Source organism: Perna viridis, chromosome 10 (genome assembly GCF_037379345.1).
Source record: "Perna viridis isolate PV_CMFRI_1.1 ecotype Kerala chromosome 10, ASM3737934v1, whole genome shotgun sequence".
Taxonomy (NCBI): Eukaryota; Metazoa; Mollusca; class Bivalvia; order Mytilida; family Mytilidae; genus Perna; species Perna viridis.
Genome location: NC_142454.1, coordinates 32,153,393 through 32,177,107, shown reverse-complemented (window position 1 = coordinate 32,177,107; position 23,715 = coordinate 32,153,393). Strand labels below are relative to the sequence as shown.

General features: G+C 30.9%; 2 protein-coding genes across 7 annotated transcripts in view; one reads left to right on the top strand and one right to left on the bottom strand.

Moving 5' to 3' along the window:
* LOC148605420 (protein Fe65 homolog) overlaps positions 1 to 11,432 on the top strand; it is an 85,772-nt gene extending 74,340 nt beyond the window's left edge. For 3 of the 4 annotated variants that reach the window (XM_088548183.1, XM_088548184.1, XM_088548181.1), the window contains 8 exons: positions 893 to 1,137; positions 1,873 to 1,959; positions 2,994 to 3,106; positions 3,725 to 3,798; positions 4,751 to 4,859; positions 5,661 to 5,729; positions 7,027 to 7,269; positions 8,551 to 11,432. In XM_088548183.1, coding sequence (XP_088404309.1) covers positions 893 to 1,137; positions 1,873 to 1,959; positions 2,994 to 3,106; positions 3,725 to 3,798; positions 4,751 to 4,859; positions 5,661 to 5,729; positions 7,027 to 7,248 — 919 coding nt within the window. In that variant the 3' untranslated portion in view covers positions 7,249 to 7,269; positions 8,551 to 11,432. The remainder of the gene's footprint in view (positions 1 to 892; positions 1,138 to 1,872; positions 1,960 to 2,993; positions 3,107 to 3,724; positions 3,799 to 4,750; positions 4,860 to 5,660; positions 5,730 to 7,026; positions 7,270 to 8,550) is intronic. The other variant, XM_088548182.1, reaches the window with a different exon arrangement.
* Positions 11,433 to 14,872: 3,440 nt separating this feature from the next.
* LOC148605418 (protein NSUN7-like) overlaps positions 14,873 to 23,715 on the bottom strand; it is a 64,469-nt gene continuing 55,626 nt past the window's right edge. For 2 of the 3 annotated variants that reach the window (XM_088548071.1, XM_088548072.1), the window contains one exon: positions 20,941 to 22,867. In XM_088548071.1, the coding sequence (XP_088404197.1) occupies positions 22,403 to 22,867 (465 nt within the window). In that variant the 3' untranslated portion in view covers positions 20,941 to 22,402. Of the gene's footprint in view, positions 16,064 to 18,410; positions 18,429 to 20,940; positions 22,868 to 23,715 lie in introns of those variants that run through there. The other variant, XM_088548073.1, reaches the window with a different exon arrangement.

Here is a 23,715-nt window from a genome sequence, read left to right as displayed (position 1 = left end):
AAACCTGTTTAAACCAAATCCTTTTGGACTAGAGTTTGTTCAAAACCTGTCTAAACCAAACCCTTTTGGACCAGAATTTGTTCAAAACCTGTCTAAACCAAACCCTTTTGGACTAGAATTTGTTCAGTTAATAAATATGGTAATTTTACCTGTGTTCAAAGTACATTTAAAACATTTTATGTTTCTAGAAAAGCTGAAGATGTGTACCTTACCGGTGCACCTGGTCCATGCTCCCAGTTTTTAGTGGTCTTGAGTTGCTCATTTACTTTTGTTACTTTGTATGTATTATTTTGGTTATTTTATGTTCTTTGCTGTGTTTGTCTGTTTTCCATGTCTGGTCTTTGTCCCTGGATTACATTCTTTTGATTTCCACTAGACTCTTAATCTGATATGAAGCGACACATGAAGTGTCTGGTTTAGACAGGTTTTTGCTTTATTCAGGGTTTGATTTAAACAGGTTTCACAGTACCTGAAATAATTTACAGTTGATAACACAGTCCTTGAACTGATCCACGCAACGATTTAAAAGATCGATGACCGCTGACATTTTCATCGCTGACGGAACGATAATCGAGGACTAGTGACCGATCTGATAGCAGTTTTATTATGTAAAATGACGGATGATCTGTTTAAAATAAAAGAAATGTGAAATAAAAGTATAAATTGGAGTTTAAATCTATTACATTTCGTAAATATGTGTAAAATTGACAAAGAAAACAATGAAAATCGACTGCACAGCCGTCCCATGATGCGATCACCGCTTTAATGGATTGGTTTGATGAATCGATGACAGATCAGCGATCAATGACCGGTAGTAATTTTTGTTGCATGGATCGCTTCAGCTACTGTAAATATAGTGAAGATGTTAATCATTTCCTTATTTCATTCACAGAGACTTTGCCTATGTTGCCCGCGATAAAACCACAAGGAAACACATGTGTCATGTCTTCCGTTGTGATAACCCTGCCAGACAGATTGCAAACAAGTTACGAGATATCTGTAAAGAATTAATGATGGAGCGACGTCTACAGCAGGCTGCCCTAGATCAGAGACTATCTCGACCAACTGATTTACCAAACCTGGATAAAAATAGTCACCAAAGTAACCAGAAAGCTGTTCTACAAAGTCTATTAAAAAGTAGGTTTAGCAATAATTAAGTCTGTTATTGCTTATTTTAGCCTCTTTTGCTTTGCTGATTATTTTTTTCCGTGTTGACAATTTTTGTGGGTCTTTCGTTTGCAATAGTTATTTCTCTCCATCTTGTAGTCAGCTGCTTATTTGCACAATGCAGAATTTCATTGTTTCTTAAGACTAGAAGAACCAAAACAGTACTTAAGATCAATTTCTCAGTTTTCCATATTTATACCCCTGCTCTGAAGGAGAGAGGGGTTTACAGTTTTACCCTTGTCTGTGTTTCGATCTGTAACAATTTTTTCTATCTTAGTTTTCTCAGTGACTACTGATCACAACAGCTTGAAATTTGAACATATCCTTCCTGTTGGAATGCCATATGGTGGGATCCATTTTCAGAAAATTCAACAACAACTTCTGTTTACCCAGGACTTTGTTTATTTTTCTTATATCGTTATTGAAATCAGGGGTATTACTAGCAAGCCATCGCTCACAGACTGTATTTGAATGGCTTAACCTATTGTTATTACTTGCACGTGTTGTCAATTTTTGTTGGAATTGGTTTAACACTTATTATTAGCAAATGAGTCAGTATGAAATTTGAACACATGATTCCTTGTTACAAACTAGCAGAGTATGGAGACTTGGAGTTATGTCAAGAGCTATATATAGACTACGATAAAAAGCACACATTTCAAGATATCACAGCATAGATGACATATTTATTGTATATCTTTTTAGGTGCACAATTTCCTACTCCAATGGAGGAACCAAAGAAGGTGATTAGATGTCACTATATAGGATGTGAAGCAGTATTAAAACCTGTTGGTAGGTAGTGTTATACCACAGTGAATCCTGTTTAAACAAAATCTCTTTGGGGCTGAGGGGTTTTAAGGAGGTAGACCTAGGGTAAATGACATAACTCTTGCAAATCATAGGAATGTTTGTATTCAGCATTTTATATCAGTCTCATGTAAGCATCAAAGTAACTAGGATTGATTTTATTCTGTTTCAAATGAAACCTTGATAGGCTTTGGTGAAATTGAATATGATACAAACATATCACTGATTTCAAGAGTTATGTCCCTTACCCTAGGTTTACCTCATTAAGCATGTGTTTGGTTTACGCAGGTTCAAAATGCATTAAAACTGATATGAAGGGATTTTAGGAATAGCCACTTTATTATGGAATACATGAATAGATTGAGTTAAGGAGGTATACCTAGACTAAAGGGCATAACTCTTACAAATCATTTGAATGTTTGTATTCAACATTTTACATCAATGTCATGTAAGCGTCAAATAACTTGGACTGATTTCATTGTTTCAAATGAAAGCTTGATAGGCTTTGGTGAAATTGATTATGGTACAAGTATATCACTGATTCAAGAGTTATGTCCCTTACCATAAGTCTACCCCCTGAAAGGGGGGTAATGAACCAAACATGATTGGAAGATGTATTGGTTATATTCTAATTCTATTTGAAATCTGCACACAGTTTCTAAAAGGTGGTGTTGTCCAACTGATTATAGCACTAGACATGAAATCTGAGGAAACCCACATCTCTAGGTATCACTCTTTGCGTGGGGGTTTCACCAATTTTGTAACCTGTAATATCAGGCTTTTCATTCCTACAAACCTAGGTGACCTTATGACCCTGCTACAGATGGATTGTCAAAAAAACATAGGGGTGATTTTCTTCCACTATTTAGTGGAATTCGGCTTTTTCAAAACCTGATTTTACTGATTCCATTTTTCTTGTGACCATATATTTACTTGTGGTTTTGCCAAATTTCACTTTTTTCCAGATTTTTGAAATCATCCCTGAAATCATGTGACATGTTGTTTTAATGTATTTTCAGGTACAGACATATTAAATGGTGCCATCATGGCTGCCTACAATAAAGTCCCACCTGAGAAGTGGAAGTTTGTCAACGTTGGTATAGCACCTTCAACCATCTCTATCATTGAACATGTAGGTTTATACCATGTTACTTAAGTATCAGTCTTTCTAAAAATCAGACAGAAGGTGATTCATGCATGTCAAAAACCCACCGAATTCAGTTTTATTTCTTGTTCAGAAACAGTTCCTAATCACATAACCAAGTCTTAGTTTTGCATGTGGTTGTTGCATTTTTCAGATAAACATTATATAGACTGTACATGAAATTGGCACTTTGCATTAGAGTTATTGTTCTTGATTTGGTTTCATTTGGTTGATTTTAGTGGTAGACAAATGTAAGCTTTTCTAAAAATTGCAGATCTGAATACAGAAATAATTATTATAATGTGAAAATATGTAGACTGAAAAAGCTTTCTTTGTTTTTTGGGTGTTTCTACATCATGAATCACTTGACTATAGGCAGTCTTTATTTTTTATGGTCTATTGTTTTTGTCCTCTAATGCATGAAATATCTGCCATTGGACATTTAATCAAATCAACTGTGGTTTTACTGAGTGATCTGAAGTATTTGGCAAATACATGCTATCATTGGTAGACATCTTTGTCATGTTGATTCAATGTCTGTATTTTTTCTCTCCTTTTCTTTTTTTCAGCCGACATTTTGTAATGATAACATTTTGTCCATTACAGAAAACAGAAATAAAGTTGGATGAATGTAGAGTCAGATATCTATCATTTATGGGTATAGCCATTGATAATGTTAGGTATGTTACAATTTAAAATTAATCATAGTTGGGGAAAAAAAACTCCTGTACAAAATGGTTTTAGAAAATTTTTAGGGGGTTTTCAGACATGTGAAAAATGATTACAGCTGTTGAATTTTTTTTAGTTTATTAATTCATACAAAATTTTGATATTATTGATGTTTTTAGCTATTGTGAAAAATGTGACTTGGTTGTGAACTTGCAATTTATAGCGCATACAACGATAATGTTCAGGGGATAGATTTGGTAGTCTCTTGATTGAATTACCATTGATTAATTAACTTCACTACTTTCCTTGAAAATTTTGAAGGAGATCTGAACTTTCTCTCATACCTGTGAAAGTTAAAATATCAATTTTCCAGTTAACAAACCGAGAAAATTCATCAGGTAATGGTCAGTAAATCAAGGGAGACCAACTCATCCCCTAAACATCACCATTGTATGTGCTATAAAATTATAACCATAATCAAAATAGATGTAAATATAACATGTAGATCACTAAAAGAACAAAATGACAATAAAAATGCATGATGTAATTTGTTAAAAGATTTATGTAATGTAATTTGGAAATATGTTTATTGTTAATAATTAAAACAGAGTGTAATTTTCAAGCTATCACAAGTCAATACAAATAACAACAAACAACATGAAAACCAAACACTTTGTGACAACCAAGTTAATAGTCTGCTGCATTACTTGATATTTAAGGAAGTAGACCTAGGGTAAAGGGCATAACTCTTGAAATCAGTGATATGTTTGTATCATATTCAATTTCACCAAAGCCTTTCAAGCTTCCATTTGAAACAGAATGAAATCAATCCAAGTTACTTTGATGCTTACATAAAATTGATATAAAATGCAGAATACGTTTTCAATGATAAGACAATCAATAAAGCTTGAATTTTGAAATAGAATTTCTGCAGTATGGAATAATTTTGTTTGTACATTCCAGGCTATGCGGTTTTATAATTCATGGGCCCGAGGACCAGTTCAACTGTCATGTGTTCCACTGCGAGCCCTCTGCTGGGGCTTTATGTAAAACTATTGAGGCTGCCTGCAAGGTGAGAACAAAGAATTCAGATAAAAGTCTAATAATTTAAGGAATGATATTATGACCTTGTTTATTGTTCAGGTGATCACCATTTTTGGCAATAAAAACGTGCAAAAGAACTGCCTTTCTTTTACATTTGTTTTCATGAGAAATGTCCTGAGAATCAAGAAAGGCCAAGGAATGATAAGGCCCATATTTGGCCACCTATATGACTGGAAATTAGAAATTTGATATAGAGAAGTTGTTCCTGCTTTTTAGAATGTTAAATGAATGATTTAGTTGTTGTACCACATTTATAAGCATATCATTTTACAATGATTGAAAATATGATGTCTCAAGTCGGCAAATCTCCAAATTTTTCTGAAATTGGACAATTTTTGGATTATAATTTCAATTTTTGAGTGTCTACAACAACTTGGCCCTAAATTCTTGTTAATGATTTCTAACTGCAAAAATGTGTTAGAAGTCCAAACCGGTTAAGATTTCCCTGGGTTACATTGGCGAGACCTTTGAAAATAACAAATTTAGCATTGGAAATTGGCATTTTTCCTTATTTTGTTATTTTTGGCAGATTTTCTGCTTCCATAAAACTGAAATTGGGTGAAATTTTGAAATTTTAAAACCATATTAAGAAAATTTGATAACACATTAAATAATGCATATCACATTTTTATCATTTACTTCAAACTTATTTTTTTCATAAAATAAGGAGCTAAATATGGCCCTTATCATACCTTATCATTTACTTTGAATGGCTTTATAGGGAACTATTGTATTATCTTCAAGCTCATTGTTTACATTGATTTTGCAGCTTCGGTATCAAAAGTTATTAGATGCTAACCCCACCACGCCAACCAATGGTAATACACAGCACAACAAGGTATGAATAGCTTTGTGTTTTGTTTTTTGTTGTGCCACACACAAGTTGATTTGTTGTCGTTTCTATGATCGGTATTTAGTGTTCCCTACTGTTGTTTATGGGAGGTTGCGAATGCCCTGCCACTTTTGATGGGTTTTATAAGTACCCTGCTCTTTTATGTGTATTTTTCCAAAATAGATATTAATGCTTGAATGATGTATGTGCCTTCAAATTTGAATCTAACATGTTAAAGAATCCTTTTTTACCTGGATTACCCTGCCTTTTCCAGGTGCTATAGGGAACACTACTTTCTCTTGCTTTAGTTATATTTCATTCATAGAAATTTGGTTTGTAGAGCCATTATATTTGTTTTAAAATTTTTAATTGTGAAAAAAGTTAGTTATGTGAAAAAAAAAAATTACACACATTTATTTCTTTTCTTTTCTTCATTAACTCATAATTGCAGTATTGAAAAAAATGCTTCATTCTAATGGCTATACCAGAAGGAAAATAGATACCACGATACTGCTTGTACCAGTATTGCAATTATGATTGTTATATTTTTAACAACATAAACACACAGCAATAGTTTCTGAATTTATAGTTTTAATGTTCAAGTTTTATTAGATGGCTGCTTCAATTTAGAAATTGATCAATTTTTTTTATTAAATGTTAGACTATTTCTTCAGAATTTAATTTGTTTTATTTTAAATACAGGTTCATTTGAGAATCATGCAAAAAAAAAGAAGTAAACACATCCTGACTGTAATGATAATACTGATAAGAGTTTATATGAGGTTGGGAAAGTAATGAAATAAAAAAAAAAAAAGAAAAACTTATTTACAGTTGAATACTGTTGAAAAATACTTCACACCAAATTTCTTGCTTCTGTATAAAGAGTCGTTTTGTTCCACTCTCCCAATCTCTTTCATACCTTTTTTTTTTTTTTTTTTTTAATTTTTTTTTTTAAATCAAGTCATTAATGAGATTTAATGGACACATTTACATTATTAAGAAAGTTGACAAAAATATGTTTATCAACTTCTGCATGACTCTTATATAAACTTGTACTTCAAATTTAGTGTTAGTTCAGTTTTTCACAGTCCATTTTGTTTTTCTTTTGTTAGTTGTTTCACCATCAAAAAATTGTAAGAGTAAAGTTGATCATAAGTAATGACTTCACAACCTAAAATAGCATTGTGATGTCATAATTTACGATCAATTTCGCACTTACGACTTTTTGTGAATTTGACTTCTGAACTTTTGTTTTTCTGTCTACCTCAATGTTGTGTATTTGTGTTTTCTTTTTGTGTTGTAGATTTACAATATAGGTGCAACTTTATCTGCTAGTCTCAAATCAGGGGCTGAAACTGTTCAAACAAACTTTATACCTGGGATAAAGGCTGGGGCCCAAACAGTACAGACTGGACTCAAGACGGGGGCCCAAACCATGCAGACAGGTGTCAAGAATGGTCTACAGGGAGTTCAAAATGTTTTCTCAAAGATCAAAACCAAAGTCTCTAAGACAGAAAACAGCTAGCCATTAGATGATAAACATTATGTAGGTCTTTAGGGCAATGCTGTTTATATAAGTACTAGTCCATATAAAATTCAGACACTGCCTATGGTAGAGATGCTTCATGGTGTAGAAAAACCAATTGAACAAATAATGTGTTTTTGGTCTACATAAGCTATATTTTTATGTAATGATAATCCTTTCTGTATTCAGATTTGTATTTTAGAGAAAACTTAACATTTATATCCCACTAAAATCAATCAACTCAAACCAAATAAAGAATGATAACTCTTGCAATGTGCCAATTTCATACACAATGACTGCTATGTGGTCTATAACTGTTTCTGAATAACAAGTCAAAATAAATTCCTCGGATTTTTGACATGCATGAAACACCTCCTGCCTGATTTTTATTAAGACTGCTACATTTTGTACTTTTCTTAAATATTTCTTGAACAATGAGTTAAGGAAGATAAAAAATAAGGAAATATGCGTTATAGTTTTTGTGATTTTTTTTTCTTTATAATTTGCTACAGTAACTTTAGGATGCAACCATATTCTTATAAGGAGTTGTACATGTAATTGACACAGAGGCCAAATAAAATTATGTCTCTGTTTCCTGTTACATGTTAGAAAAAATATGATTTGGTTGGTTGGGATCTTATTTTATTTCATTTACTAATTTTTTCCCAAATATCATAGAAAACAACTTCAAAATACATCGTATTAACCATCTGGACTTAGTGAAAACCGAAAATTGACCACCATCTGTTAAACGTCCTGTTGTTTGGTGGTACTTTTTTGTTGTTTGGTAACTTGTAAATAAGTCAGTCAGAGGATCAAGGCATGAGTCGATCAGGTAACAGGAAACAGAGTTATTATTTTATTTGGCCTAATGAATTTTGTTGAATCTGGTTTATTGTGTAGTTCATGTATAGTTGTTTAGCTTTTCTTTTATATTTTGTTATCTATAATAGGTTCCTTCTTTGGTTGTAGAACTCATTTATAGCTGAACACTATATGAAATATAATTGTCTATGATATTGTGGGTTATGCTTAAAATCATCGAAAGCTTAAAACTCAAATGAATATAAAACAAGAATAAAACATAGACTTTCCCAGTGATGAATGTTTTTAATATGTTTGTTTTTTAAATCATACCATGATAATTTTCTTTCTCTAATCATCACTGTTACTCAAAGAAACTTTTTAACACTTTCCAATTTTACACATAAAATGAAGAAGCTTCTCTACATTTGGCTATAATGCATCAGTACAATATTTGCATGTTCATCATTTAATGAAATTTTGAATTTCTTTTTTCAGTCCTTTGGTGCTTGTTTTAGACATGGGGTACAGAGTATGATAGAAACTTTGAAGTCTCCTGTCAAATGACATTCCATAGAATGCTCTGATGATCATGAATACTTAGCAGACGACATGTGCAGTAATGGTGTCTGCAATTCCAAAAGATCAATTTACTGTTTGTTCACATTTTACACATTAATTTATCATCATTTGTAAATTCTTTGTAGAGTTATAGATCTTTTTTTCATCTGAATTATTTTCAGTGGTTTTTGAAGGAAAGTGACCATGTTCAAGTTTTCAAAATGCTATGATTTATTTGGTAATCAAAATGGTATTTGTTTATGTTTACTGGATAAAAATGGCAAGGTAGTTAAGTTTTTCTATAAATTAACAATTGTATAGGTTTTTATCTATATAAGACTAAAATTTCTGTAGCATACATGTACTTGAAAATCTCAATTCCTGTCATTTAAATGGACATGTGAATTTTTTTATCCTCTATACGTGTAGTGATGAACCTTTCTAAAATGGAAAAGGAGTAAATTCTCTTTTTAAAAAAAAGATAAAAAAAGCTTGAAATGGCTTTTAGCTTAATACAAGTCTTATATTGCCAGTTTGCTTTTTTTAAAGATGGTCACAAATTTGCAGATGATTGGTGTATTATATTGTGCCAAAACTGTAGGATATTTATGAGAATAATTTAGATGATTCTATAGAAACCCATAGTACATGTAGAGCATGCCTCAGTGTCTAGCTGCTTTAGTAGGGCATTTCAAGGTCATGAAAGTTGTGTATTGTACGCTGGAGAGTACAGTAGAGGGTTGTCATTTATTGTGATACGATATATCGTGCAATATTGTGTATTTTTGTATGTTATGTATTATTATTATCATTGTTATACAATATAAATGTTCGTTTTTTATACCTCAGTTGCTTGTTCCAGTTAGAGAAATTTGTAAAAATGTAATGTGTTTTGATACTTAAAATAATTTCATGATGTTTTTCTTTACTGAAATGAATATGGGTAGAGTTTTTTTTCAACTGTGGCATTGTCAGATGTTAATGAAACCTACTGCAGAGAGAAAGTTAGGACAATTTGGAAATAATGACGGTATAGATATATATTTACTACTAAATTAGATATAATCTATTTTCTCAAAACTAGGCCTATATGGTAAAACTCCTAAGTGTGAGCATCCATGTTGGTTTAGTTTTGACTTTCATCTTGTATTGACAGACTTCAGTAGATTTATGGCTAATAATCAAATGATATTTAGTCAAATATATTTTTTTTTCATTGTTAGCCAGTGATCAAAAGCATACATGTCTTTAAGCACTTGGCAGTCATTATTTTCTACATCCACATCTGAGAGTGAATCTATTTATAGCTGTTGTTATTCTATGCTTGAGTTTGTTTACACTTGAATCAATAGTAAAATACATGTGCTTTGAAACAAACAGTTCTATTTGATTATTTATTACATGTACTGTCATCCTTGAAAGAAAATCTCATCAGTTACTTCTCTCAGCCTTTTCTAATCTTTATATTAAATAATGCCTGTCCATATTATTGACCTTTTTTGTTATATATGTATTTTTGAACTGTTTTTTGTTCTTTCTTGGCTCTAATAATCTTCACCTAATAAAAAAAAATTTCAACCCTTGCAATCTTTTTATATTAGCATGAGAAATTACATACTATAAACATGGACATTTTTTTGTGGAGAGTACTTTCGCTATATTTTCGGATACCTGTATGAAATATTTGCAAAAATAACCCACTTTTGAAAATTTCTTGAGACATTGAGATGTTTGAACATGCAGTATTCAACAAAATGAAATGATTTACCCAACAAAAGATGAAGTTTGAACCTCATGAAAATCTTCATATTTACAGGATATGATTATTTAACAACTATGGCTTTGCTGTCCATGTATCTTTTGCTTTGTAAATTATTCATTAGATTTTTGCCATAATTTTATGCTCAGTTTTACTTATCTTAATTTGTCACAATATTTTGTAAAAAGTTTTTCTTTATCTTTTTAAAGTCACATTCCTAAATTTACCTCATATGGTAAATTTTGTATGGCATTTTCTTTTGTAAAAATCAAACGTGTTGAATTACCTCCCTCTAATTCATATTACAGTGTTTACTTTCAAATTATGCTACTACTGAAGGTAAACATTAAAAAAAATATTCCAAATTAATCTCAAGTTTTTTTTATTTGTGTATGAAAAATTTTGTATTATGACTTTTGTTTCAATTCAAAATTTTGAAGATTTTTAATTTTTGAAAGGGAGATAACCAGAGTAGTACCTGTTTAACACTTTAAAAATCATTCAATTTGGAAATGCATTCACTTTGTTCATTTAAGTTTTTGCTGATATTTTTTTATTTTGTGCCATATTCTATTTGTGTTTTTATTGTGTTTCTGCATTGATGAAAATTTTTGTTGAAATTGATTTAAGATGTACACAACAGTTTTCTACTTTTCTTGTATGTGTAAGATTTATCATATGTACAATGGAGCTGTCATTTGTTTAAAACCAATTATTATTGGTCTCTTAATCGGGGATGATTTTTCCCCATAGTAATGTTTTTGTTATTTATCTTATTGTATTGAAAATATCTGCTTCTCTTTTGCTCCTTGTAAAATCCTACTATCATAATCAACATACATGTAGGTTGTATGTATCAACCCTTTATGTTAGTATATTGTTAAGAAACTTAATATTTTTATGAAATATATACATATAACCAAAGATCATAAAGTGATAATTTTCAGACACAAATATATTTTGTTAAGGTAAGGCCAACCTAAAATAATTCCTCAGTTTTCAGGCCTTTTTCTTCTCTTGTGAGGTTGCCTGATTACCCATTTTATAGCCATTTCATTAATACCCGTTTTATAGCCATTTCATTAAAAAAAAAAAAAGCATTCTCCTCACTTTTATTGGGCAAGATTTTCGGGCTTTTTTTTTCAATAAAACAAAACCACCCACATTTCCTTTTTGGGGCAATGAATAGAGAAAGAGAAATGTCATTTCTCATTTTTTTTCATAGAAAATGGCCTAAGAACCAAGGAATTAACTATAGATGGCCTTACTTTCGATATTTTTTTGTTTTGTTTATAGCTGTACATATTCTTGTTGAAAATGTTTGTATTTGATATAGTTTATAGAATTTAAGTTACAGTTAATATAACTTTACTACAAGTCCATGTAAGAATCATGCAGTTTGAAACATGATCAGAAAAGCGAAAGTGTAGATTTATTATTTTTACTACTGTGAAAGTATGAGACAGGTGAATCCTGATATTCTCCTTAAGAGACATAAGTTAATACAACCATTTAATTGGTTTGGCTTTGGTACAAGTACTTCATTATTTCTGAATCTCTAATTTTTGCATTTCCCGTGATTCCATCTGTCTAAAATACCATATTCTAGTACACTGTGTAATGTACAAGCCTTTATGAATCATTCCTGGGAATTAAAGCCTGGAGCAACAGTCACCATCTAAGTTTTTTTTTATTTTGGCAATTTTAACATGTGTTCAATTATTTGGTGCTTTTAGTTAGCTAAAACCAATCATGTCATAGAGAGAATTAGATTGTTCATTGTCAGTAAAATGAGCCTGCTTGTCTTGAAATTTATGCATTTTGTTGTTGTTTTTTTCTTCATAAGAACATTTTTCCATTCTTCCATCTTTATATGTTAATTTTTAGTATGAAATGAGTTGAAATTATATTAAGATTGATTTTTCTTTAAAAGTATTTTAAATGCCAATTACAGTACATGCATATGCCTTTTTATAGGTTGGTAGCAATATGTCTTCTACTAAAGATACAAACTTGTATATTGAAGTTTAAATACATCATGAGGTCAATTGAAGTTACTAAATACTAGCACAGTGAAACGCTTAACGGAACCCCTTTTGGACGTAGGATCTGTTTGGTTTAGACAACTGTGTGGTTTACTAAAGTACAAAATACTTAAAAGGTGTCTGGTTTAGACAGGTTTTGGTTTATTTAAGGTTTATTTGGACAGGTTTTACTGTATTCTTAACTATCAGGCATAATTCTTCAAATATTAAACGAAGCATAAGTTTCACAGTATTTTATTTGGGGACCAGTTAAAAATGTCATAGATATTAAATAGAAACTGCTCAGTTTGGGGTGAAGCACCAGTCATAATGCTCAGGCAGAAAGTTGTTTAAAATTCAACACCCCTTTCCTTCTTTTGTATTTCTAAAAAGAACAATTCACCAACAACAAATGCTTCAGTTCTATTAAAAACTGCACGCCCTCGAAGAGTCCCATCTTGGAATTTAACCAAGAGTTTTAGATACCAGTTTTCGTTGCTACTTCTGGTGGTGTTTGACCTAGTACCTCTGTTTTATTTTTGGTTTTGTTTGTTGCTAACAGTTGTTTGGTTTTTACTGTTTATTTTTGTTTGATGTGTTTTACCCTTACCTAGATGAAGTCTGTGATTATGATATTATTTTTGGTTGTGATTTTGTTTCCCCAGTTTGCTATTTCCCTTCACTATTTTTTATGAAGCCTTTTTTTTCTTGAATTAGAGGTTGTTTCAATCATGTGTATTTCATTTATAGTGAATGAAACAGTAAACTTCAGGGGTTGTAGTTGATCTTTCCTTTGTTTTGTTTTTTTACTATTTTCTGATGAACTGCTTTAGGTAATTAACTTCGCAATTGAAAAGGATATCAAACAAAGATTCAAATGGGATAATAAAATGTTTGAAGCTCCTTTTCAGCTGTCAAGTTAACTAAGCTAATTTATCAGGTAATGGTCATTTGATCAAAAGAAAACAAACTCTATCCTCTGAAATTAATTGTTGAACTAGCTGTAATTTGGAAGAAATGTTATTACTTAGCATTGTAATATTGGACAGACATTCTGTATGTATTTAAAAAAAAATCCAAAATATGGCTACTTTTTTGCCTTGTTTGTTTGTAATGTATTTTGTAAGAAAATATTACATACATCTCATAAAATGAACTATAAAAAAACAGCTGCTGTTCAGAAAGATAATGATCTGAAATAGTTTTTCATAATGTAAAATGTGCCATTTCAGAATTATCCCATTGTATTAACACAAAAACCTGCATATTTTTTTAATCACCTGAACCACAGGTTTATAGAAGTTCTAGTCAAGTTGATACAAAACCAAATACCTGAACTTTAACCTCATATCTGCTAATCAATCATTTATATGCAAGTGTACACCAGTGTGATTCGAACCAAGCTATGTTTATTATTGCTTTTTATATGCACTGTGTATTAATACTCATCTTTGTCATTGTTTCCACATTACTGCTACTTACATGTATAAAAATGTGTTGTTTGTAGTATTGCATCATTACTATTTATAGATCATATAATTCCATATCAGTTATGTCAGTTTTTTTGGCTATTGATGTACAGTATTGTCATTTTTGCAAGGGAAATAAACATGTTCAGTAAAAAAATTGTTATTATTTTTATCTGTGTCTCCAACAGTGAAAGCCAGACTAGTAGCTGCTCCACTCCACCTGTATGCCCATCTGTCCATCACACTAAGGAGGTAACTACTTTGTATAATATGTTACTCAAAAGGTATTAAGTACCACTTTGATTAAACACCAGGCAATGGGTGGTACATCATTTTTCTCAATTTTGTTATTTTTGCCTCAAATATATTTATTACATCTGGTAAACAACCAAATAAATATTTAAATTAATCCTGAAAGATCTGTGATGTAGGTATTTTTTTGACTGATTATATAGGGAAAGAGTGCAGAACATTTTTCTTAAAACATCTTACAAACCCTTTGACAGTTATTTCTGGAGGGTATGAGGTATAAATACTTGGATAATGCAATAAAATCTCAGTGTTTGCCCAACCTTAATACATATTTTGCCAGATTCTTAGAGAAGTATTTAAACCTTTGCTCTGTGTTTATATACAAATTGAAGATGTGCATCTCCTAATTTTTTATATTGTTTAACTAAGCCATTTTTTGTCACTCTTTATTGTGGGACAGTACTTACTTTGTGTAATCTGTAATTCAAAAAGTATGGGATGTTTATTATTCAAATTTTGCAGTGTGTTTATATACACAAAACTTGCTTAGTGTTTATATACATATTGAAGATACTTAAGTGCTGACACACTGAAGATGGCACAAGTCCCGACATGTATGTGTCTTGTTATACACTAGTGTACAGGTACCAACTGTTATAAAGGTAAAAAGTTCCATATTCTGTGCGGGAATCAAGACACAAAAAAAGTATGACACCTTATCCCCAAGTTCCTCAAGAAAGAATCAAAACAGAATATAAAATTATATATTTTATTATTTAACATTAAACTTCTATAACAAATAAATAAACAGCACTGTTATAATAATATTCTTTACAGTGGTCAAATGGACGGAGGCAAAAATATACAACAGAAAGATCAAGCATACTCTGATACAGTGATACACCAATGCCCATTTTCAATCACAATGGGCAAGTGACCTGCACAGGGGAAATAAAATTCTAGATATTGCTTCCCCTTGAAGTTAATTTAGAAAAAAAAAAAAAACAACATTAGAAACTTTACATATTGATAAGTATGGATTACTCATAATCCAGTTCAGAAACAACTGTTCAAAACTGATGCAGAACCTACAAAAAAGGAACTGGAATGTCATGCACCAAAGATAGCCAGTTGGTTTCATCTTTTCTCTTGCACATTAAAAGGGAAAATGATCATGATATTACAGATATTCTTTTCATCTCTTTTGCTATATGGATTTCAGTGATATTGTTAGTTTTTAAGACATGTACCCAGAGAAAAAAAAAGATTAAATTTGCCTATTAGGTATAATGGAACATAAAATGGACGGATGAATGTGTAAAATATTGCAATATCAAACAGAAAATACATTTGATTACATATTGAAGTACGCTCTGGTGTAATACTTTCCAATAGATAAGAAAATGACAAGTGTTTTAGTAAACAGCACAATACCATCTCAACATAAACAAAAAAAAAAAATCTTTGATAATTTTGAATTATCTCCCTTTAAACAGTATTTTCTTCCAGATTTTCAAAAAACAAAATACCAAAGTTTTTTAAAAGAGAAACCCTTATTCAATGTATTGACAATAATCATTCACTTATGCAAGTGAAAAATATCCAAATTATCAAAAATGTTTACATACCAAAGTTCCAATATTTTTTACATAAAAAACTAACTGCAGATTCATGCTGAAAACAATGGAACTCTATGAGTTTTAATAAGTCGTACGAAAATTGTCTTTTATATTAAACTACTGGATGCATTTCATGGTAATTAAAAAAAAAGATTAACAAATTATGCTCAAAAACATGAGAAAATACACAATACATGTATACATTGCTTGTAAATAAATGCATCAATTACCACTATTTTTTTGGACTACTGTTGATATGGGCACAACGACATGTACATTTCCTACAGTAGGCAAGGTGGTTCAGTATCTGTTTCTTTCCTCTTGGTTCTAGAGTAGAAATTTGTACATAATAAAATACAATGGGTATTATGAGATTTTCCCAAAATAGGGGGAGAGGTAAAAGAGTAAGGCAGATTTTAACCCATGGCTATCACAAACAGAGGCTTTCAAACATCTTTTTCAAATTTACAAATATATATATTTTGTACAAAGCTTATAAAGTGTATGGTGGAAAAAAATCTGAAGTTGATTAAGGAGGGAACATAAGTGCTGGCATATCGACTATGATAATGTTTCTGTTTAGAAAGACTATTCATCAAATTACAAAAGAAAAAAAAGTGGTACCTCTTTGATGGAAATTGAAAAGTGTCTTAATTCTTTTTTGTATATGAATTTTCATGCACCCCAATAAAATTTAAATTATTGTGATGTAAGGAATAGGCCAGTTGTCTCAAAAGCATTAGCCCTATTTTAGCCATGGAGACAGAAAGCTTCCTGTGGCTAGGTGACATACAATTTTTATGTATCATTAAAACTCAATAAAATTTTCTTAAAGTGGAAATATATGCCATGCATTATAATTAAAAGATATAAATAGTAAATTTGAAAGTTTTTCATGCATCAAAAAATAGTGTTGGATAAAATGAATTACTTATAAAAATACACTCATGCATTAAAAAGTGTAGATAAATTACGTCAGACTAGAGATTAAAGTGGTACATTAATCTTCAAAACATTGAAAAATTCAGCGTACGTAATATCAATAATTTTATTAAAAGTATTAAATGCTGTTCCAAATCTATTTCAAAATGACTTTATAATGTGTGGTAAAATTATTACATCAAGAATTTATTTGTGAGAAATCTGGGGCAATTATCTGCTTGAAATTCCGACATCATTTCTTTGACCCAATATTGTAAGAGAAAAGTAGGTTTGTATTAGTAAGTTCTAATCCATATAAAATTCAGATACTGCCTATGGTTAAGTGATTCATGCTGTAGAAAAACCCACCAAACAAACAATGCTTTTTTGGTCTACATATGCTATATTTTTCATGTGACAATAGTCCTTTCTGTATTTACATCTGTACTTTTGAGAAAATTACATTTTAACCTCTCACTAAAATAAACCAAATCAAACCATACCAAGAACGATAACACTTGCAAAGTGCTAATTTCATGTAAAATCTATATAAGTGCAATACCCAAATGAAAAACTAAGACTGGTTATGTGGTCTATAGTTGTTTCTGATTGAAACATTTTAAGTCAATTTGATGGGTTTTTGACATGCATGAATCACCTCCTGTCTGATTTTTAGAAAGACTGGTACTTAAAAAAAAAATTGAAATGTCACAATCAGATTCTGATTCAGCTGACTTGAATATGGTTTTACTTATTTTTGACAGTAGGATTGAAGATGGAAAGATAGATATAAAATTGATTGAAATAACCTTACATCTTTGACTAAAATCCATACAATAATCAGCTTAACACACAAAAGATTATTTATTATTTACGTCAAATACTTTTCGTTCATCTGAACAAAGATTGCCAGAGAATTGCACATCAAATTGAAGAGTCTCAATCTGATGTACAGCATGAAAGGTCAAAGTTACCATATTTAAAATAAATATTTGAGGGCGTGAAAACATATGAACAGTCTCAACAACAAAGTTTGGATTATCATTATAATTAAATTATACAGTCAGTAGCTGTTAGAATTAAAGCACTTTACACCAGGATTAAATTAGCAAAATTTATCATTCAACGCGGCATTTTCTATAAATATTTTTTACCTTCAACAAAAAGATTTTTTTTAAAAATATTTTCTTGCTGTACATGCAAATTCATTAATGTTCTTATACAAAGATTATTTACCTTTTTACTGATTTCAACAGTTAATCAAAATTATAAGGCATTTTATATTAATTTTATTTCATGTTAGGGAATAGGATTTGTAAGTCTCGTTCTAGTTTCAGTTTCCCTTCCGGAATTTCTGATGTTGAACCTATTGAAATCCGAAGACCAATCTGCATTTTATTGTTTACTTCCGGGAATTCGAAATGCTGCAATCACAATGCAAAATCTTCTATTTTATCCTTTTCTTAACATTTTCATTATGTAGAAAGATATTTATCATTTTAATGGCATTTTTTGGCTTTTAATATTGAACCCATTGATGTATTAATGACCAATCTCCATGCATTTGAATGGTAGACGAGGACCCATTCTCATAAAATCACGGAGTCACGTGACGAGACTTACATACCCTATAAAAAAATAAAATATAGCAGATGTGAAAAATTAGCACAGAATTAATTGTTACAGTATCATCTCATGCAAAAATGTGTTGTTTATTTCAATATCGCATTTTTTTTTTTTAAAGATTTCTTACCTTTTGCGAAGCCTTTTTCTTAAAGTACAAAGAAAATACAAAATCATTAAATGATATAGAGAATTTACTACAAAATGACATTGGTTAGAAATATGCAACAGAAAAAACAAATTAAGAAAGAAAAAAAATTACTGCAGAGGAGCTACTGTTGGTTGGGATCAAATATTCACAGTTTTGGGGTTTTTGTCATCAAAACCAACAGTTTATGTTTTCAACAAAAAGTTTTTAAAAATCATATTTGAAACATAGAGGTTACACTGATGATTTTTTTCCTCACAAACTTGCAAAATTTCAGGAAACCAAGAAACTTGTTACCCACTAATAAATGTACTTTCATAGTTTCAAGACTGATAGGCGTTGACAATGTAAGAAAATCAAATTTGAACTGAAAAACTAGCACAGTGGAAGAAAGGCATAATTACAGGATCAAAAACATGAAAATATATAAAGATAAATATGAAAGATTCACAATGGTGATCTTTGGCAGAAAACCTGTTTTACAAAGAAAAATCCTTTGTTGTGATAGATAATAAAAGAAAAAATACCCAAATAACCTTTTGTTATACAATGAAAAAAATGATTTTTAAAAATTTTCCCCATTTTTGAATTGAAAAGATTTTATTTTTCACAAGTTTAAAATACAACAATAAGTTAAATTGCCCCTGTGTGTGGTTCTTAATTAACATTTAATTGGAATAAAATAAGATTGATGGACACTCCATTATAATATAGGGTTTTGATATTAATGTGGTTTAGCAGACATAATAGTCAAAAGAAAATAAGAGACAGAAAAATAAATATAATGTCGTCATATGATGGTCATAAAGATGAAAAGAAAACAGAAAGTGGAGATTAAACAATGATAATTTTTTTGTGTTCATAAATTGACAAGGGATGGAATAATGATCAAAATAAATGAATTCCAAAACTGCCTCTGTCAAACCAAGCAAAGTGGGCCAAAGACGATGAAAAAGTCAACATAATTAAAAATTCTGTTCGTACATTATACCAGGTTAAGTAAAGTTTAATGACGGACAATGTTTTTGTTGACAAAATATAAGCAATGAACGAGAAAATCTTAACAGTTCATCTCTTTAAATGAAATGACAATAAAAAGAAAGTGAATACTGAATCTTAAATAACGTGACGATAAAAACATTGACGTCAAATTAAAAACAACAAAAGAAGAATAAAAACATGCCAATCTTTTATCAATAGAATAGACAAGCCTAATAATTCTCAGGTTTCATCAGTTTAATTGAAGGTGAATGTTGATATATATATGCTATTCATGTATCTTGTTCCTCAACAGCTATTAAGTATGTTCACGTCTTTAAAGACCTTTCAAGGTATAGATTGGGCTAAGATGGAATTTGTTGATAAATTGACTTGAGAAAATTAGTTTGAAGGTCTTTGAATATTTTATGGAAGTACTCAAAGTAAAAACTTTTGCTAAGAGATGGTATGAAATCAAGTCAATAGAGTATTAGGTGGAAAATTCATTAAAAAAAATGGATATTTCATTTCATCTTCCAAAGATTGAAAAAGCAAAAAGTATTTTTTAACTCATCGGCTTAATACTCAAAAAGCTTCTCAATGATTCTAAAATAGAAAATCTTTCATCGTTGGTACATCAGCACATAATCAAAAAAAAATTATCCATGACATGCAAACACCCTTAAGAGATGTAGCCAGATAATATCATCCAAGGTCATGAGGATGTTTGTTGCTCATGTTCAGCCATTTTAGTCAGCTTTTTGCACTCCTCTGGTTTTATCCATTTCATAGCACATGATTCTCATATGGTTTGCAACATATGAGAATCATGTGGCACATTTGGCTGTGTATGCTAAATATTCTTTTTACTTTTTCATACAGTAACACCCACAAATACCTTAATGAGAAATGCAATCATGTGTTAAAAAAAAGAACAAATTATTGTATAAGCTGCATTCAACTCAGCAGTCAACTTATTCCAGTCACAGTAATTTTTCAAAGTTTAAGGAAGTAGATGTAGGGTAAGGGACACAACTCTTACAAATCATTGGAACATTTGTATTCACCACTTCATATCAATCTTATGTAAGCATCAAAGTAACTTGGACTGATTTCATTCTGTTTCAAAGGAAAGCTTGAAAGTCTTTGGTGAAATTAAATATGATACAAACATATCACTGATTTAAAGAATTATTTCCCTTACCCTAAGTCTACCTCCTAAATTAGTAAGTAACATGAAAATTAATCCCAGCCTACAAATGTAAAATGACATTTTATACAATAACTCCAGCAGTTAATTCCAACAACAGTTTTGTTGATTATGAACATTGATCTTTTATCTTTTATTACTTTTTTTATTTTGCTGATGATGAACTCTGAGAACTTCTTTAGAGATTAAAGATCCATGGTTAATTCTTCTTAGGGTTTTTTTTTTTTTTACAGTGGGAATGAAAAAGAAAATTTTGTATCGTATGATTACCAAAATTAGGCATTAATATACAAATGCAATATATATGGAATGTGATGGAATGTGTTTCTCTCCATGAGGTGAATTGGTGTTTGAATTCAGAAATTTGAAATAATTTCAATAAATGCACATATAATTTCATAAACAACAAAGCAGTATTGTGCACACATACAAACACACAAACATGGCACATGTATAAAGCTATCAATAAATACATTAAATTTTACACTTAAACTGTGAGAAAAATAATTATTTCAATAAGGCCAACACAATTTAATTTCTTTGGTTCTCTGGCCTTACCAGGTTTAATTTTAGGGTACCTACTTATTACTCATTTGAATCACCATAATATGGTCATAAAATGGCCACCCTGATGATTTTTCTAGATACAACATTGTAGAAACATCCCTCATCACATTTGGGGTAAAATAAATGAAATGCTTTCCTCTCTCTCTCTCTGTTTTTTTTCTTCTTTATGAAAATATGGCCTGAGAACCAAAAATTAAATTTGAATGGCCTAAATACAAAAATTTAAATATGCATCTGTGAAGCACTGACTGTTATAGGATAGCACCACAAAATCTATAGAACCAGTTCATGATACTCCAAGTAGGGTAACATTTTCATGGATTTCAGTTTTGTAAAGTGTGTTTCCTAAAAAGGGGACTTGTCTTGACTTAATGTTACATACAAAGTCATGTTCATTACTTACTGAATCTTAGATACTTGGGTTTAATTGACAAAGCCTCTGGAAATGTACAGTGAAGTCTAACTAAACCAAAACTTGAATAATTGAGAAACCTGTCCAAACCAGACAAGTTTAATGTTCCTTTAGATCAATTTAAATGTATTTTGAACCTGTCCAAACCTAACAAGTTTAAAGTTCCTTTAGATTAATTTTATTGTATTTTGAACCTGTCCAAACCAGACAAGTTTAAAGATCCCCTACATCATTTTTAATGTATTTTGAACCTGTCCAAACGAGACAAGTTTAAAGTCCCTCTAAATCAATTTTAATGTATTTTAAACCTGTCCAAACCAGACAAGTTTAAAGTTCCTTTAAATAAAATTAAATGTACTTTGTACCTTACTAAACTAAAAACCTTCTAAACCAAACCAATTTTAAAATACAAAAGGGGTTTGGTTAAGGCAGATTTCGCTGTATAATTCAATGCTGTGTAAATCAAGAAAGTGTTGTTAAACATGGTTAAACTTCAATTTGCCCTTTAGAAATTGTAAAAGTTTGTCATTCTCTTGAAAGTTAGCTGAAAACAGTTTCTTTGCTATTAACTGGAAAAATGTATTCCATATTTTAAATGAATTTTGACAAATCTACCATTCTGTTACCCTAATTAGAATGATCACTTATCTCTTACCAAGATATTTACCCGCTTAGCAGTTTAATACAAGACTAGTGAATTCATACACGTATCTAATGAAATGTTAAAATATTGCTTCAATATAAACAAATGTATGGGGAAGGGAGTTGATGGGATGGTGATTGGTGACATAACATTGCATTCACTGTTCATCGGAATGGTGCTGGGTGCTTCACAACTTTTATATGTTCTGAAACATACTTGGGCTTGATTTTCATTTTACTATCTGAGAACACTTTGGTTTGTGACTGATAAAGTCGCGATCCCACGGAAGTCCCAGAAACTGTAGATTTTGTGCTTGCTGAATGTCGCCGCCATTTCATGGCAGCATTGATATAGCTAGCCACAGGACTGACACCATGTGGCTTCACGTAAGTAGGCGGATGAGGTGTAGAAGAAGTTTGATGAAGCGGTAGCTTACGTGGCGCCTTTTTGCCACGTTTATGAAGCAGTTTAGATTCAGAAGCTTCAGCGTCATGCCCATTAGTAATACTTTCTGCCTCACCATTCATGTCTGAATTAACTAATTTGTCCTTAGATTTCTTGGAAGACAGTAGACCCTTGGCCTGCGCCCTCGCCAACACATCCCTTGCAGCTTCCTTAGCATCTTCAGGCTGTAAAAAGAAAATTTATCTATCAGTGAGGAAGTCTAGTATTATGACAAAGATAATTATGCTCTCATTATTCCCATGAAGAAGTTCTGATTGGCTCTCTGACAAAGAGGATGGAGACATTAGTTGGCTCAGTCACATAGATGATGAAGACAATTTGATTGGGTCATAATTGGAGATGTACATAGCAGTCTGTTTAAATATGATATTTGAAGGACAAACTACTTCACTTTCAAAACTTGATAGGATCATAGTACCTGTATGTCCAATTTAAAGATCTGGCAAAATTATAAAAAAAAGTTTTTTTTATCATTTTAGAAAAATAAACCACTCAAAAGTGTAACTAAGCATTAAGAAATTAAAATCTAAAAACTAATTCAATTACCAGAAGTAAAATATCTTACCAGAAAGGGATGGGGGCAAATTATTGTAAAATTTTTAACCTGGAGTCCGTATTTTGAGGAGGTCAAAATATCATACGACAATGTTGTAATGATTATGCTACAAATAGTCATAGGCGGATCCAGCCCCCTATTTAAGTTGATTATATAGGAAATCATTGAGCCATGACAGAATCAGGCCCCTCTTTTGAGAATCTTTGGATAGGTCCCTGCTAGTTCATTGATTGATTCAGCCCAAAATTTTATCACGAGTAAAATACTTAACTTCACAAGATAGGTTTGGTCTTCCCTTGATTAACTGACCATTACCTTATGAACTTCCTTGAGTAGTTAACTGGCCAATTAGGAAGGAGATTTAAACTTTCTATTATTTCATAAAAAGTTGAATCTATGTCCCAAAGAAAGTTTTAATTTTCTTCACACTTGTCCAATTACATGTAACTACCTAAT